The sequence below is a fragment of the Lepisosteus oculatus genome, chromosome 9 (assembly GCF_040954835.1).
Source record: "Lepisosteus oculatus isolate fLepOcu1 chromosome 9, fLepOcu1.hap2, whole genome shotgun sequence".
In the NCBI taxonomy this organism is placed as follows: Eukaryota; Metazoa; Chordata; class Actinopteri; order Semionotiformes; family Lepisosteidae; genus Lepisosteus; species Lepisosteus oculatus.
Genome location: NC_090704.1, coordinates 18475891 through 18492015, shown reverse-complemented (window position 1 = coordinate 18492015; position 16125 = coordinate 18475891). Strand labels below are relative to the sequence as shown.

The window sequence follows — 16125 nt, the reverse complement described above, 5'->3', positions numbered from 1 at the left end:
CTCCATGGTGATAACACCCCAGGAACTGACCACAGAGCCCCAGTTCTGCAAGGCATTAATATCAAGCACTATGCCACTGTACTCTTCACACCCTAAATAATACATAAGAAACTGTTTATTACAAAGTATCCTAATACATATAGTATGTCAACATACATACCAAATTAAATAATGGAACACAAATATTCAATGATTAATTCATATTTAAATTTTTAAAAGTAAACATTCTGTGAAATGTAGATGTCATTTACAAATGCCATTAAATAAGAAGGAAGAGCTGTGAACTTCTCTTCTGCATGTTAATCTCACAATTGTTCAACACACAGCCAGGGCCCAGCAAAAATCCATTGGATATCTGTAGATCAGTCATTAAAACATGGATTGGTGTTTAAATGAAGAGATGCACATTGATAGTTGATACTACCTGTTATGAGCAGCAGGCAGTGGATTTTGTATTTAGCAATGACTGTATTTTTTAATTAAACTGACAGTCTGATATTCAAAGGTCATCAGTAACAGAAAGGTTTGGAATCACTAGATCATTAACTAGGGGAACAACAGCATTTTCACCAAACAACATTCCTAAATCAAAGCCCCAAGTTTGAATATTAATGTTTGCTTGTCAGCTTTATTTTTGCTTGGTATTTTTTTTAGATAGTTTGTGCCATTAAAACTAGTGTTAATTTAATTAAATAGTGTCCACTAAGCAAACTTTTGTAAGTTAAGAAAGAGCAGATCAAAGCTCTGTGTCTTTCAAGTGAGAAATCAGATGTTGTGTGGAGTCTTTCACTTGCTGACAATGGAGACCAGAGGAGACATGATGCAAAGAGTCCTACTGACATCTCTGAGCAGAAAAGCACATTATAATAGCTGTCTAAACTGATTTGTTGGCATATTTATAAATTCTACAAAATTGCCAGTTAAGGTACCACATTTAGCAATGTGCCAATTGGTATAAAAGCATGCATTCTACATCTTTGACCACACTGAAAGAAATACCCAACTTGACTACAGTGAATCCAGAGCCAAAGTGTAATACAAAGACTTCCTGCTTTGATAACAGATGTGGTAAAACCACTACATGCTACTCACAGAGTAAATGCCAAGAAAGTACTCATTCATGCATTGCTGAGTCAGACGTATTTAGTTTATTCAACATTGTGTCACACTGTTATGGATTACTCAATTTAATAGGGTAAGGTTCTTTTATATCTCCAGAAATATCAAGCTGTTACATGTTTAGTGTGGGGCTTTAGCAGAAAGAATTGTTTGACACTAGCAGAACCACTGACACTGCCAGTGAAAAAGAATTCAGTGGGAAAGACCAGGTGAACAAGAAGACAAAACATTTAAAAGTAACAGAGGCATTAAATCTTCCATAAAGCCTTGCTTCAGAACTTGAACACAGTTTTATTGTAATTCAGATCTATACCTATTCACTTCTTACCACCATTAGAGATGATTACTTATAGAAGAAATACTGCTACAGTACTGCCTGGTCATAACAATACTTGTTATATTCCAAAAAGAGACAGAGAGGGTATTGGCATTCATAATTGTACATAATATATAAACATTAAAGTTATCATCTCTGTTCTTCAACTGAATCATTGCAGGCCTATTGTAATATTGTAATTATTCCAGATATCATCATATATGCAAATAAGTGGTTTTAGAATAGCAGTGTTAAAGATGGGATGTTTGTTTCTTTAAGAGAATGGAGCATTGTGGGAAATCAAGTTCTATGTTTAAAAATTTCAGTTTAGAGGCTTGCTCTGGCCCTAGAGATTACACAGATCCTACAGAAGCTCCCCTGAGTTTCCCTGACCACTGTCTGGAGGCAAGATCATGAAAAGTAATAGCAGTAATAATGTGTTAAAGCATTCCAAATGTTAAAAAAAGTATACATGTTGGTGTCACAAGGGTGTCACAAGTGTGTATTCATGAGATAGCTGGCTAAACGTACATCACTAAGAGCTTCTGGTAAAGCACAAACCAAACAAATGGCTATTGGAGGAAGCTATCATTGACTATAGAAATTATTAGGAACTACAAATTTAATTATCTTGTCATTCACTAAATTACTGATTGTATCCTACTGTACTTGTCATCTTAAATGTTACTTTTAACACACATAATGTCTCTGTCCTTAGACTCCTAAGTGACCCAAAGATGGCTGTTTCAGTAGATTTAAGAACATCCTACTTAATACTCTTAATGTTCTAGAATGTAGCTTTGCTAATTTGTTTCTGGTACAGCGACCTCCTTCCCATCTACAATACTCAGTTGGAACCCCCAGAAGTGGGGCAAGCTACTGTATACAGTGCCTGACACCATATATACTGTACATCCACAAAACAGACAACAGATTCTTGGTTACCTAACAGGTCATAGATTAAGGGGGAAGAGTGAAGCAGGCACTGAAAAAAGCCTTAAAAGTGTATGCTGATTATGGCACAAATACTTCTCTAACCAAATGGCAGTTATTTTGCATGAATAAATATTGGTGTCAGATTTTAAAGTAAGTATTGGAATCACAAACCAATAAACGTAATCCCTACATATATTTATTTTGCACTGATATCAATAAATAAATAAATACTGGTGTTTCACCTAACATCTCGAAACCGCCTCAAACAATGTGTATTGGAGAGTGGAAAGATGCGCTCGAAGTTCCCAGTGCTGTGAACGCACCTTGATTAAAAAACTAACTATAGTTTATTTCTCTCATAGACATCTCTTAATGGTATTCAAATCATTGCTCTACCTCAAAGCAATGAAATGTTTTGTTTAGTACAAGGGAATTTATATAGGTATCCTTTAAAAAAAGAATAGGACACCTACATCATAGTGCTTTCTTTTCCATTGAGGAATTAATCCATCTGTCCACTGGCCTGATTAGAGTTCTTTGGTTTGGGAACCTGTGTTCCAAAACCTGACTTCTCTGGTTTTACACAATTGTTCAGTGTGTCTGTTGTTCAGTCATAAGGAAAAGAAGGAGGGTTACACCTCAGTACTGATAGCCCTGGTGTTGGTGAAACTGTCCTCGCCGGAACTCATCTGGACACCCTGCAGGGGGGCCAAGTTGATGGCCAGGGCTGGATTTTCGTAATGAGCAGGCATGTAAGTGATTCTCTCGCCTCCATTGTGCAGCTCATCCCGGGTCTGCATGTAAAAGGGAGAACTGTAGGGGGAGCAGGTGGGACAGTAGTTGCGGGTGGCAGTGCAGGGACTAGCACTAGCCTGACTACTGTCAGCAGGCTGCACCGGAGGGCTGAGCATGGAGCCAACCACTTCTGGCCCACTGCAAGCATTACAGGCGAAGTGCGGCTGAGCTGGTCCATCAGAAACTGCATCGGCATCCGACTCATCCCTCTTGCAGCAGTAATACTGGGTAAATGGGAGATGAATCAGCAAACCGTCACCAATATCTCTTTCTGTTTAATTTTCCACAGGATGCAAATCTACTCAGAAAACAGATATGCAGAAATCAGTGCAAACAAGACCAACAAACATGTTAAAACCAAACCTTACCTGGAGCCTACAGTAACAGAGCACTGCTATGATACACAGTAGTATCACCGTTGCTAGTATTCCTCCAGTAATAACAACAGTTCCAGCTGTCATCCGACCGGATCTCCATCAAACCCTGGAAAGAACAAAATAAAACAAGAGTCCAGGCATTTCCTGTGTGCAGTCTGCTAAACAGGAACTCCAAGATGAGTCCAATTAGCCGTACCTCTGAAAGAGACGCACTAGGCTTCTATTATTTAAGATTTTTTTTTTATCATTTTCCACTCTAGGTGGTAGGTAGCTCTTACTAATGCTTATTTTTAAAATTCCTTGACGTTACTCTCAGTATCCTGTCTTAAATTTAGATATTAGTGATTCCCTTCTATAAAGAGCCTCCCCAGATCTAAATCCCGTGAATAGGGCTCCGTCTCTAGGCATGACCCAGTAAACAGGATAACTTCAGTCCACATACTGTAGTTTAAACTGAGGTCAAAGGAAATGTAAGTACTGGTTTAGATCTCCCCTTTTAAAATTGTCAGTCTGAACTGGATAATTCAATAGATTTAATTAATGTCTTTATTAAGATGTTAGCTCTGGAAAATGTGTGTGTTAATCTCAAGAATTGCTTTTACTTTAGTCTAAGCCTGGACAGTTTGCACACTGCAAATTTTTTCACTTGAGATCCTACACAACAATCTTTTAAAAAATTGAATTTGATTATTCTTGTATATTGCACATGGAAGTGCTATGGTTTATAAAAGAGTTCTAAACTTCCAAGAACCTTGAGATCTGCTTTTTTTCTAATCTTGCACAGTACCAGCCATATCCTCTCAGACCTTTTGTGTACTTATCTTCCATTTTGTGATGGGGAAATGCATTAAACATCACCAAATTAAGATCACAAAAATATATAAACAAGAGGAGGCCGAAGCATATACTTTCAAGAAATGGCTGGATGAGATCATTGGATTGGCTATTGACGACCAAGGTAGGAGATGCCATAATAGAGGTATACAATGCATACTAGGTATATTGTGTCAGTCCCCATTACAAGTACTGCTATTGTACCTTGAAAAAGATACTTTATTCCAGTTGCTGTAGTCTAGCCAGCTGTATAAGTGGGGCTTTGCATTGCTGGGGGTTAATCCCTGTGACCTACAATATCTAGGGCAAGAACCACATGAAATGCCACTGAAAACCAGGATGTGCTCTGGCAATATTGATATAATTTTTTATTGTGAGTTCCACTACATGGCTATGTAGCTTGTTTAAGACACCTACAACCATTTTGCCATGGTTTTATGGTGTCTTATGGAGAGCTTGTTGGGATATGTGAAAAAAAAACAAATTCCTAATACATAAAATTCTATATGGCCAATAAAGTGATCTTATCTTATAAGTTTTTATAGTGTTTAAATAGTCTTTCAGTTGTTTTACTATACTGGGCCAAGGGCATACCACTATATAACATTAAAATGTAATATTAAATGTATCTAATGTATATTTGCTACAGTAAATCAATGTGCAATTTATAGTTTGCACTAAAAGCATGTTCATACTATAGGAGACCAAAATCTAACTCTAGTAATAAAACAGTAACACCTCAGAAAAAAATGCCAAAATCCAATTTCAATACATTATCAAAAGTAAACTCAGATGAAAGTGGACAGCAAGACCTATTATCTGTAAATGGAGAGGTTACAAAATAATGTTACCTGGTGATAACTTGTTAAGCTTGAGCCCAGGTGTGTGTGATCAGGAAACCAGATTAAAAAAACTCACAGTGGAAAAACTGAGGTTGAGTCTTGCTACCGTCTCATGTGGGATTTCAGCAGGAAAAACTGGTGGAGAAGCGAACTGGGCTGTAGAGGGAGAATGAGAATAGTAAAGGCCTGGATGCATGCATCAGCTGACATAGAGTTTTGCCTACTTTTTAAACATTCAAAAGAATACATTAACCAATCTTTTTCAGTCTTTTTCTTATTGTGGACTCCTGAACACAGATATTGACGAATGCAAGAGACTCCTGCAGATCCTTAGCTGTTACCCTAGGTTCTATCTCCCCTTCTTGATCAGTATACAACTTCTAGGGATGCACTGATATGGAATTTCTGGGCCGATAACGCTAACCAATAATTAACAGCTTGTTGTGGCTGATACCGATAACCGATAATTTTACTTTGTTGCATTTCAAAATAAGTTCACACTAAAATCCTCAGTTGATGTGTAATGAGGGTAAGAAAGCTAAAACTCTTATTATACTCATTGGACCAATGTCAGGAGTACATATGTCTGTTGTGAAGCCAATGTCTCTGACGTTAGCTTTGATCAGGTTGTTTTTGTGTGTGGCGACACCAGCAAGGTAACATCAGAAAAGTAGAGGAGCCTTGGGAGTGTATAATGGGGTTCCAAATGCTCAATTAGTTGACGGAATCCTTGATCAAGTGCCATAAACTCCATGCTTTTGTCTGTGACTGCTTTAGCCTTTGGACTGTCCTTGGTAAATTTTCTGCAATTTTCAAATACCTGTTGGATAGGCATCACTGCACTTGCTAATGTTTTTGTTTTCTGGCTAATGCTAGCTGTGTCATATTCTTTAAATAAATCATTGGAATGACGAATTTTCAAATGACTTACTACATTAGTGGTATTGAAACGTTTTCCTTTGTTTCCTCCTCGCTGTACTTCGGCTGAACATTTGTTGCAAATTGCAATTCTGTTGTCCTTGCTGAAATGGGGAAAAAGTTCCACACCGCCTACATTTTCACTGTGCAGCAACTGTACTGTACCCAGTATAGTGCGTCAGTGCGTGCACATAAAAAAAATAGTTGCACAAACAAAAATGGGGCTCTGCATTTTTGGTTGTAATTATCAGCTGTAATTCCAATATTGGAACAATAATAATACTTAAATTTTCCTATTTCTCAGAGATACTATATCAGCCTCGTATACACTGTGCACCCTAACAACATCCTCTTGTGGTGATCGGCCTTGCTCTTGCTGTGATTTTGTCTACTTTTTAAACATTGGATGGAATACAGATGCACAGAATGCATTTTTCTGTAGTTTCACATCAAGAATAACATATGTTTGGAAAGCTGTCATTTCTACTTTTCACAGAAACAGCAAAAATGACATGTTTAACTAGGGAATGGTCACTGATTCTGTATTGTACTTTATGTATACAAAACACAGTACGCATGCTCCTTTACATTAATTTATTTGTAATAAGAGGAGTGTGACTGTATGTTTCTGTTGTTAAAGTCAATGCTACTTTGCACAGGACGATATTATTACATATGTAATGCAACATATTAATATAGTAGGCAATATTGTTCATAAATTAACTATTGCATTTAAACACAATACTATCATGTCTATATTTCTTGTTTAAACACAATACTATAAAATGTAAACACAAAAAAAATATTTGTGGTGCTAATAAGGTTCTGTATGTTTTCTTGTCTATATTGAACACATTGTTTAAACATTCACTGTCTATGCTGGAAAAAGTATATGAACATCAAGGAAAATGAACTCTACTAAATGGGGTAATTGGAGTCAGGAGTTCAAATAAGTTTGAGGTGCCCTGGTCTAGAAAAACCCCACAAGGTTTGGTTACCCACAGAGTCTGCTCTTCACAATACAATACAATACACAATATATGTTGAAGTGAAACATGCCCCCGTCAAAAGAGGTTTCAGAGGACCTCCTAGGAATTTATGGTTGTAAGGCTTGAGAGGGCTACAAAAGCATTTCTAAAGACATAGGCCTCCATCAATCCACAGCCAGGTAAATAGTGAACAAATGGAGAAATTCAGCACCATTGCTACTCTCCTTAGGAGTGGTTGTCCAATAATGATCACTGCAAGAGAAAGCTGTGTAATGCTCAAGAATGTGACAAAGAACCCTAGGGTTAAAGCTTAGGATTTGCAGGATTCTTTTGCACTGGTTAATGTCTGTTTTCAGTCCAACAATAAGAAAAACACTGAACAAGAGTGGTGTACATACTGTAGGTGGAGAAAGAGTAAACCACTGCACTCCCTCCCAAAAATTGCTGTCTGTTTCAAGTTTGCAAAGACAACGTGGATGGAACAATGTTCTGTGGCCCGATTAAACACAGGTGAAACTTTTTGGCATTAATGCACAATATTATATTTGAACGAAAAAAATAATTGCATGCCAACACAAGAACCTCATCCCAACCATGAAGAATAGTGAAAGGAGTATCAATAGTGAAAGGAGCTTCTTTGCCCCTTAGGGGCAAGAAGTCTTGCATTAATTGAAGCAATGATGAATTCCAAATTGTATCATAAAATTCTAAAAGAGAATGTCTGGGTATCCGTCTGTGATCTGAAGCTTATCAGAAGTTGGGTCATGAAGCATGACAATGATCCTAAACACAGTAGTAAATGCACAATACAATGGTTTACACAGAGGGAATTGTGCATTTTGGAATGGCCAAGTCAGAGTCCTGAACTTACCCCAGTTGAAATACTGTGGCATGACCCAACGCAAGCTGCACGTGCAAGTCATCCCAAACATTCAATGAGTAGAAACAGTTCTGTAAAGAGGAGTGGGCCAAAATACCCCAGACTGATGTGCAAGTCTGATTAGCAACTACAGGAATGCAAACCTATTACTTGTTCCTTAACTACAGGAATGTTTGTTCAAGGTCATTGTTACTAAAGGAGGTTAAACCATTTACTAAATCTAAAAGTTCACATATGTTTTCCAGCATAGAAAATGAAAGTTTAAAAAATAAGTTCAATATAGACATGGAAAAGTACAATTGATTCTGTGTTTGTTTAATTTGATTGTGTTTATCTATTTTAATGACAGCGATGAAGATCAGATCACATTTTGGGAGCAATTAGTGCAGGAATACAGATAATTCCAAAGGGTTCACAATTTTTTTCTCACCTTGTATCTTACAGAGAAACATCCTGTATGTACAATATCACAAGAACTGTCTTATGAAACACCAAAAACAATAGGGTTTATGGAAAGTTTTTTTCAGAGAAAAAAAAACAGATTACTCCACTGTGAAGTTGTTCTTGCAGATGTACTGTAGCTTCTTCTACTTATATTTCATGGGGGGAACCTTTCTTTATTTTTATGCTTATTTAATCTTTGTTATCTCTGTGTGTAAATATAATTTCTTTATTGAACTTTGCTCATATTATACAATTTTATTTACATATGAGTGTTTTTCAAGGACATGAACAGAAAATCACATTGCATACATTCATCATAAAATAGTGTCCCTGATTCCAGTGGTGACCCCCAAATGCAGGAAATGGTTTTAATAGTTTTGTAGTCAACCATTTCACCTCGCAACTTTAAGAGTGCTAGGATACTTTTTACCCCTGCAGTAGTTTTTTATATTCCAGAACCACCAGCGTATACACAGACCAGAAAAGACAGTAATCCTACAAAGTTTCTTTTTATTACCTAGCATTTACAGTATATATTAAAACCTATCCAGAACATATCACACAAAATGTATCTTCAAGAGATACATTCCAGACTAGGACAAGAACCCGATGGACCCCAGTTAGTAAAATTAAGTGTCCCAAAGGAGCAGTTCAGCAGTGTCATTCTCTAAAAAAAGCTCTGGTTGGTGACTTGCTATGCAGCTTTTTATCAAAGGAAAGAAACTCCTGGCCATCCACAGAACATGGTCTCTGATACATCCCCCTACCTTGATTTCTGTGAGTCCAATGTCAGATAGGGGAAGACAATGCTGGGACCTTTCTCTGCTGCTATCTGTAGAACCTCTGATGACTGACACTTCTCTTGGGTCCAATTCTGTAATCTCAGTAACCCTCAATTATTCTCCCTCAAATCTTGCCTGAATCCTCCTCACTTGGGCTTATAAAGCCCCCTAGTCATGGCTAAGGATTCATCTTCAGAATAGTGGGAGTGTCCCTTTGATCTTTTGTTTGCATCTCAGTTTGCAGGGGCTCACTGATGAACTGAAGATGTATGCTGATGGCCGGGTGTACTGATGTATTGTCAATTCTTACTCTTTTCTGAAACCCCAAGCCCCCAAGAGGTCCAGTCAGACATGTCTCGCAATCCCACATGTCACGTCTATACTTTGTTTTGTCTTCTCAAGGAGTACCGTTTATCAATGGGAAGCTCAAGAAAAAGGAAAGACAAATCCACCACAATAAAGTATCCAATAAACTTCACTAGATGGCGCAAAAGACTCTAGAATGTCCCAGTTTTACAACTCATTCATTTATTTTTAAAGATCATACAGACATTTTATCACATTATGTCTGAATTATATAAAAAATTAAAGAATTGAATCTATACAATTTTGACCTTTTAATATTGATGTCTTTAAAATACACATATTTTTCAATAAGTATACCTAGACATTGTGAAAAGGCCACATCCAGCATGTCTTTACTGGGTGTCTGTGTTTCATGCTTTAAGGGACTATGAGACTGATCAAAGAAAATCAAGCCAAACCAAGAGCCAGGGAAGGAAGATTTCAATTGAAGCCAAGCAAAGTCCTGATCTGAACTGGTCTGTCAAATAAAGTAAACTTCCCTGAAGCAAGAACCCTAAATTATTCATATCTTGAAAAAGTATTTTTTTAATCCTTGTCTAGATTTTTTACCTTTGAGACCAATTTTGGAGAACAATGTTATTGAAATGATTTAGTGATCACAGATAGCAATCTGCTTAGAAGTTGAAAAATTGAGCTAAGCCATTAAAAGATTAATTGTGTTGCTTTTGTTTTGACAGTGAACTATTTAGGACACTTGAAGAGATTTTATCTGAAATCTGGTGAATTACAATTCTTAAACCTTGTAGAAGTACCATTATCTTCTGCATTGTTTATGAAACAGCAAGGAAAATTAGTATTCTTTCTGTTACTTAAATATGCAGACACTTTTCATCAGTCTCTGCTGTCTGGACATCGATAAAAAGCTTCATTAAAGGAACTAGAACTAACAAAAGGAATATGACAAATAGATGGTATTATGGATAACTACATTGCCTTCTTTCTTTGTGTGGAGTCTTAACACATGTGAGCAAAAGTCAACCAGAAGAACCTATTCCAAACTAAATCAATCCAATAACATCTATTCCTTTCGGATAATATAGCATCCATTAAAAACCGAAAAAAAACTTTATAAGTTAATGAAAATGATTGGATAACATCTCCTACAGGTTTTATTTTGCATTTTTTTAAAATCCACAAGAAATATCTTGGTTTACGTGTTTTGAAGTCTGTTTCATTTTTTTTGTTTCTTATATGGTTGTCTACCCATGATTCTAGAACAAAAGCCAGAGAGATAAGCATATAAAGTAACGCAGTTAACAAAAGTATAACAGCTCTTTTATGACAAAAAGAATGTAAATATGTTGTTTGGATGTGATTTTTGTATCTTTAGCAGAGACTTTCTTCTGAACTGTTTTAGCATTTTTTCTTTCTGTAAGATTTAAAAACAAAATTATAATTTATCTGTCTGAATTTTGGAACCGCCTGATCTCAATGAGCCCAACTTACTACTGTGATCCTCACAAGTGTGCAGGCAAGATAAAGACAGTGCACACGTGCACTCAGCGATGTGCACTGTTTTACCATCTGCGGCAGCAGAAGAGGGACAGGTGCAGCTCTCAGCAAGAGGAAGGGAATGCTGTTCCGTGGACATGCTAGCAGATTGCAAACTCATTCAGTCGTGGGAGAGCTTGACTAACCATGCACCCTTGCTTGGAAAAATCCTAATAACAGCCAGTTTACAACTGAACTGCCAAGATTGCAACCTTCAAATCTCTGGATGATAGGGCCTTACTTGCATTCTCAAAGGGTACCTTAACTGGTCTTTTTTTACATTACAACAGTTACAACAAAATATTTATTATCTATGTCTGACATGTTTCTGCATTTTAGTCACTGTTTGCAGCTCTTCCAAATCCAATTTCGTAGTTGAGAAATCTCAATCTTACTGTTTGTTTTTTATTTTTGTCTTCTAAACATGAGGTCAAACTTCTAAATAATAATATAGTAATAGTATAATAGTAATAGTAATAAATATAGAGACACTTTATGGGCTCCTTTAAAGACTGTCTTCAGAGTAATACATTAACTAAGAGAATTAACCTTCACTGTAGTGCACATCCTGTTCATATAGCACATCCTCTGTATAGAATCTTAAAATGTTTTTTTTTGGTATAAGTTAAGAGGGTGTGCATTGAATTACAAATATTATGGTAAGAGGCCTGAATGTCGTAACGTTTGACCTTTAGTCGACACAAAAAAGAAAGCATAAAAACAAATAGAGAGAAGGGGCAACAGGGCCATTCGGGGAGAGAATTGAGTTTGCTAGGACATGAGATTTGATTTAGGGTCAGCCTAACAAAATATAATTATCTACCACTGCAAGATAATGACTTTAGGAAGGTTTCTGGTAAACGTGTTTTTCTTACAGGACTGGCAGCATGCTGTCAGAAAGCAGTTACAGTATATCTAGATCATTTGATTTTACTCTATTCCTGTCATAGTGATTTTGGACATTATTGCATGCTCATAGACCTGTGGGTGTGAATACCTTCCTTGTGTTTTGTGTATATACCTCATGTATGGATATAAAATATACAAGACAACTATGCATGTTATGCAATTTATGAACTTTGAGATGACTGCTTAAATTCCCAGTTTACATTCTTGATCAATATGATGAGATAAAAACACAAAATACGCTATCTAAAGTAGTTTAAAACCATCTGTGGTTTTAAAAGCTACAACCTTGTGTATTACAATGAAAAAGCCAGCAATGAAAGGCTGCTGCATGGCAGATAATGATGGCAAAGCTGAATATGTCAATGGTCACAGTCATACTGTACATTCAAATATATGGTTCATTTAAGACACCCCAGTGAACCTTGCAAGAGAGTTGTCTCAAAAGGAAGATAAAATTAATCTCATCCATGTATTAAAAAAAAGGAAAATAATTTTTTGTGTTATTGTTATTATTCATTAGGCTTTAATACCTGTCCTTGTTTGCAAGATACTCACTCAGCATGAGTGTAACAAGAATGCACTGTGTATTATATGAAACTGGTTAAACTTTTCTAAATCAAATGCCCCACATACTGTATTTATGTAGTTCTTCACATACTCAAATGAAGTTTCCAGAGCTATACACCACAGGCCTCCTACAAACTCTTAACCCATTTCACTGCAGTGCAAGAAACTACAGATAAACAGGGGTGCTGTTGATTTTGTTAAGAAGGTAGCAGGCATTCTGAAACCTTTGCCACGTGACCTTCCTCAGGATTACAAAACTTCTACTTGTCGTGTCACATTCAGCTTTTGTCTTCCTGGCTGCTTTGAGGGTAACATGTGCCAACAGGGACAAACCTGTGAAGGGCCTTCGCTTGGAAGGACTGAACATTGTTGCTGACATACAGATGCAGCCATTCAAAATGCACGGGCGATACCACATTATTTTCCGGTACGCTGTACGCAGTCTACCGCGAGTTACCGGTAAATACCGTTAGCAAAATAATAGTATCCGGAATTTCCACAAGGTGGAGCTAATAAAGCTCAACCTCTCATGTTTGAGCTGTCGCCATCAAAGTCTTTAACAAAGATATTACTAATAGTATTAATAATGAATGACCTTGGACAAGCTGTAAGTGTAAACTCAAAGTATTGCCCTGGTCCATTGACCGTCTTTGTAAAAGTAACACCACAGCATTTCGCAATCACGCATTTGTTTCCAATCATGCAAAGTACAGTAATTTTTGAGAATCGATTCACCATGCCTTTCACATGCTCATAAAAGAGACTGATTTAGGAACATAAACATATTACCGTATGCAAACTGTACTATATACAGTATGTATATGTATATTTAATGTCTTAACTGTGCCCATTTAAGTACTGAATATGTAGCAGCGAGGCTTATTAATAAGAAAGAATTAAGTGTTCTGAGCTTTCCCAAATGAGGCCCCATCTCTGTTCATCTCTGTGGTGCTGCCACAGAGAAACTACTCATGCAGGCTGATTTAAGGTTTTCTTTTGATAAGGGACAGCTCCCAAAGGGGGATGCACTTAGCTAAGCCTGGCAATCATGATCAATGGTCATCCATTGGCGCCTATCTGTCTAGGGAGTGCCAGATGGACATCTGGACTGCATTCCTAAGTGTCAGGAGTAAGTGACTCATATCTCACCTTGATCAACCAATCAGGGACTGGTAGGGCCGAGTAACCCACGTGGGACTCTGATGCCCATGGAACTTTCAGCCAATCAACGAGCTGAAGTTCCTCCAGGTAAAAACAGGCAACACAGAGGGCCTGAGGAGATTCTGGAGACTTCTGTGGACTTTTGTAAAGGGAATTCAAAGGAGAATTCTAGGGCAGGACCGCTCAGGCGCAGAAGGCTCCCAAGGGCAGGACATTCTCGCAGCGCGCCTCCTGACCATCCTGAGGCTCAGCCAGGACAACCACGGAACGGCCAGTGTGTCCGAGTGCCAGAACTTTCCTTTGTTCTTAGACTCTAGAGCAGAGGTTGCCAGAGAGTAACCAGAGGATCCACCCGAGGTTAGCATCAGCAGCAAGCCTCATGAACAGGTCAGAACTGTGGACAGCTGAATCACTATTCAGAACTAGCTCTTCATCAGGAACAAACCGGTCCTCTTCCTGACTTGCTGGGACCCACAGTCATCTTTTCTCCTGTGCACAAACTTTGCTAGTTAAAGCCAACACTAACTAGCCGGTCAGTGAGCATCTGCAGCGCACCGTTGCAAGCCGCACAGCACAGCATGGCACCGAGCCAGAGAGTGCGGATTGGACAGCAACAGCCTGCAACTGTTTCTTTGTGCCCGCAGGAGATCTGAATCCCCAGAGATTGGATGAGTATTCAACTTCACTGCATTACTGCTCAAGAATTCAATTGAGTATCTAATGTTTTGAGTATCTAATGTAGAAGTTATAACCAAGTTCATTTACGAAATGGTCTAAATGAATGATATACTGAACGTATGTCCTCTTGATATATATAACACTTCGTAACTGACTAAATATATACCTTTTGTATTCTGATAACCCTCTCGATAAGATCTGTTAGGTTTATATGCATATTCTATGTATTAATAAATGTATCCTCGTGTTTATAGTACCTGTGTGTGTGCGTTGTTTGAGTTATATCGCATGGTTGGATTCTAAGGCCATCAAAAGAATCATTTTGTGATTTACTGCTACAATTAATAATTGTCCCAGTAACTGCCCAAACCCTACAGAACTGGTGCCTGCAGAGAGCACACTACATTTTTTATTGGTGTCCCTGGACCGGCGTGGCAAGACTGAAATGAGTCAACCAAGCGGAATAATTCAATAGAAAACGCCGCGGGTTTCATACACGACAATACAGTGTGCTGAAAGCCGAAAGGAAAAAAGTTCCCCTTGCTCTTTAAGCAGTGCTTGATTGTTTTGTGATCTTTTGCGATCTACCAGGTTGATTGCATACTTGATCTTGTGGTTTTCTGTGGTAAAACTGTGATTTTATACTTAAAAGTAATACTCTCTAAGTTTAACGATGGTTGCTAAAAGGTCTGAATTTGAGTCGCTATTAAGCACTCTCTCTAGCAGCGACAGGTCTGACCAAGATCTCCGTCATATCTCCGTCAGCGGAGAAGCTAGAAGAATAAATCTCCATTCTCTGAGAGAGCTAGCGAAGGACATAGAGGGATTTGACCCCGCAGTGTCAGAGAATAATATCGAGAGGTATATTCAAGACCTCAGGTATACCCTGCAGTACCTGCCAAATGCCACAGAACAGGAGAAAGTGTTTCTGGTCAAGAAAACTACCAGCAGAGCTGTGCATGAGTGGATGGCTAGGCAGATAAAAGAAGTCTGTAATGATTTTGAGGAGCTGTGTCAAGCACTTATCGAAGAATACAGTGCGTTTATTGACCCGACTGCCGTGATAGCCGCCGCCCTTAACATTAAGCACGAGAGAGCAGAGTCCCTTCACGAATATTACGAGAGACTTAGACGAACTTATTTTGCAGGGCGAAATGATGAGGGTTGCGAAGAAACACACATTTCATTGTGAATCTCCACCCATCAGTCAGAAAGATGATCTTAATGCATACAGATGCACAGACCATGAAAATGACTGATATTAAGAGATTCGTGCAGAAAGCCTGGGAGTATGATGTCCAAAGTCCCTCTGAGCAAAAAAAAGCGACTGTGTTCGCCGTCAGAGCCAGCAGGGTTAACTCCCTCCTGCTCGAAGGAGCACAGGCTCCTGAGCTGGCTAAGCCCCGTTCCAAAGCACTCACACAGGACCGCACCCAGCCTCCTAAGTGCCATGAGAACGAGGGAGGGAAAGGGCTAGATAAAGCTGAACAAAAGGATTCAGTAGCCGCCTGCCTGGCCAGGCTTGAACAAGCTTTATTAGGTCAGGGACAACCGCTCTCCAAGGCTGCCGGAAGCGTGAATGAGCTGATACTCTCCACTGGAAGAGGCGGAGACCCGCCCCCTCTCCCTCCCTCAGTCTATCTGATTGAGCGGAAGGGTTCCTGCCTGGATGAGGTCAGCCACTCCCAAGCTGACTCCACCCCTGAAGTCACAGAGCAGGC

At 38.5% G+C, this 16125-nt stretch overlaps 1 protein-coding gene across 5 annotated transcripts in view; it reads right to left on the bottom strand.

Moving 5' to 3' along the window:
- Positions 1-414: 414 nt before the first annotated feature.
- The window catches only part of fam163ab (family with sequence similarity 163 member Ab), a 41923-nt gene continuing 26212 nt past the window's right edge, over positions 415-16125 (bottom strand). For 3 of the 5 annotated variants that reach the window (XM_015355825.2, XM_015355824.2, XM_015355826.2), the window contains 3 exons: positions 5229-5375; positions 3535-3649; positions 415-3390 (listed from right to left, as the gene is read on the bottom strand). In XM_015355825.2, the coding sequence (XP_015211311.2) occupies positions 3004-3390; positions 3535-3627 (480 nt within the window). In that variant the 5' untranslated portion in view covers positions 3628-3649; positions 5229-5375 and the 3' untranslated portion in view covers positions 415-3003. The remainder of the gene's footprint in view (positions 3391-3534; positions 3650-5228; positions 5376-16125) is intronic. The other 2 variants (XM_015355827.2, XM_015355828.2) reach the window with 2 other exon arrangements.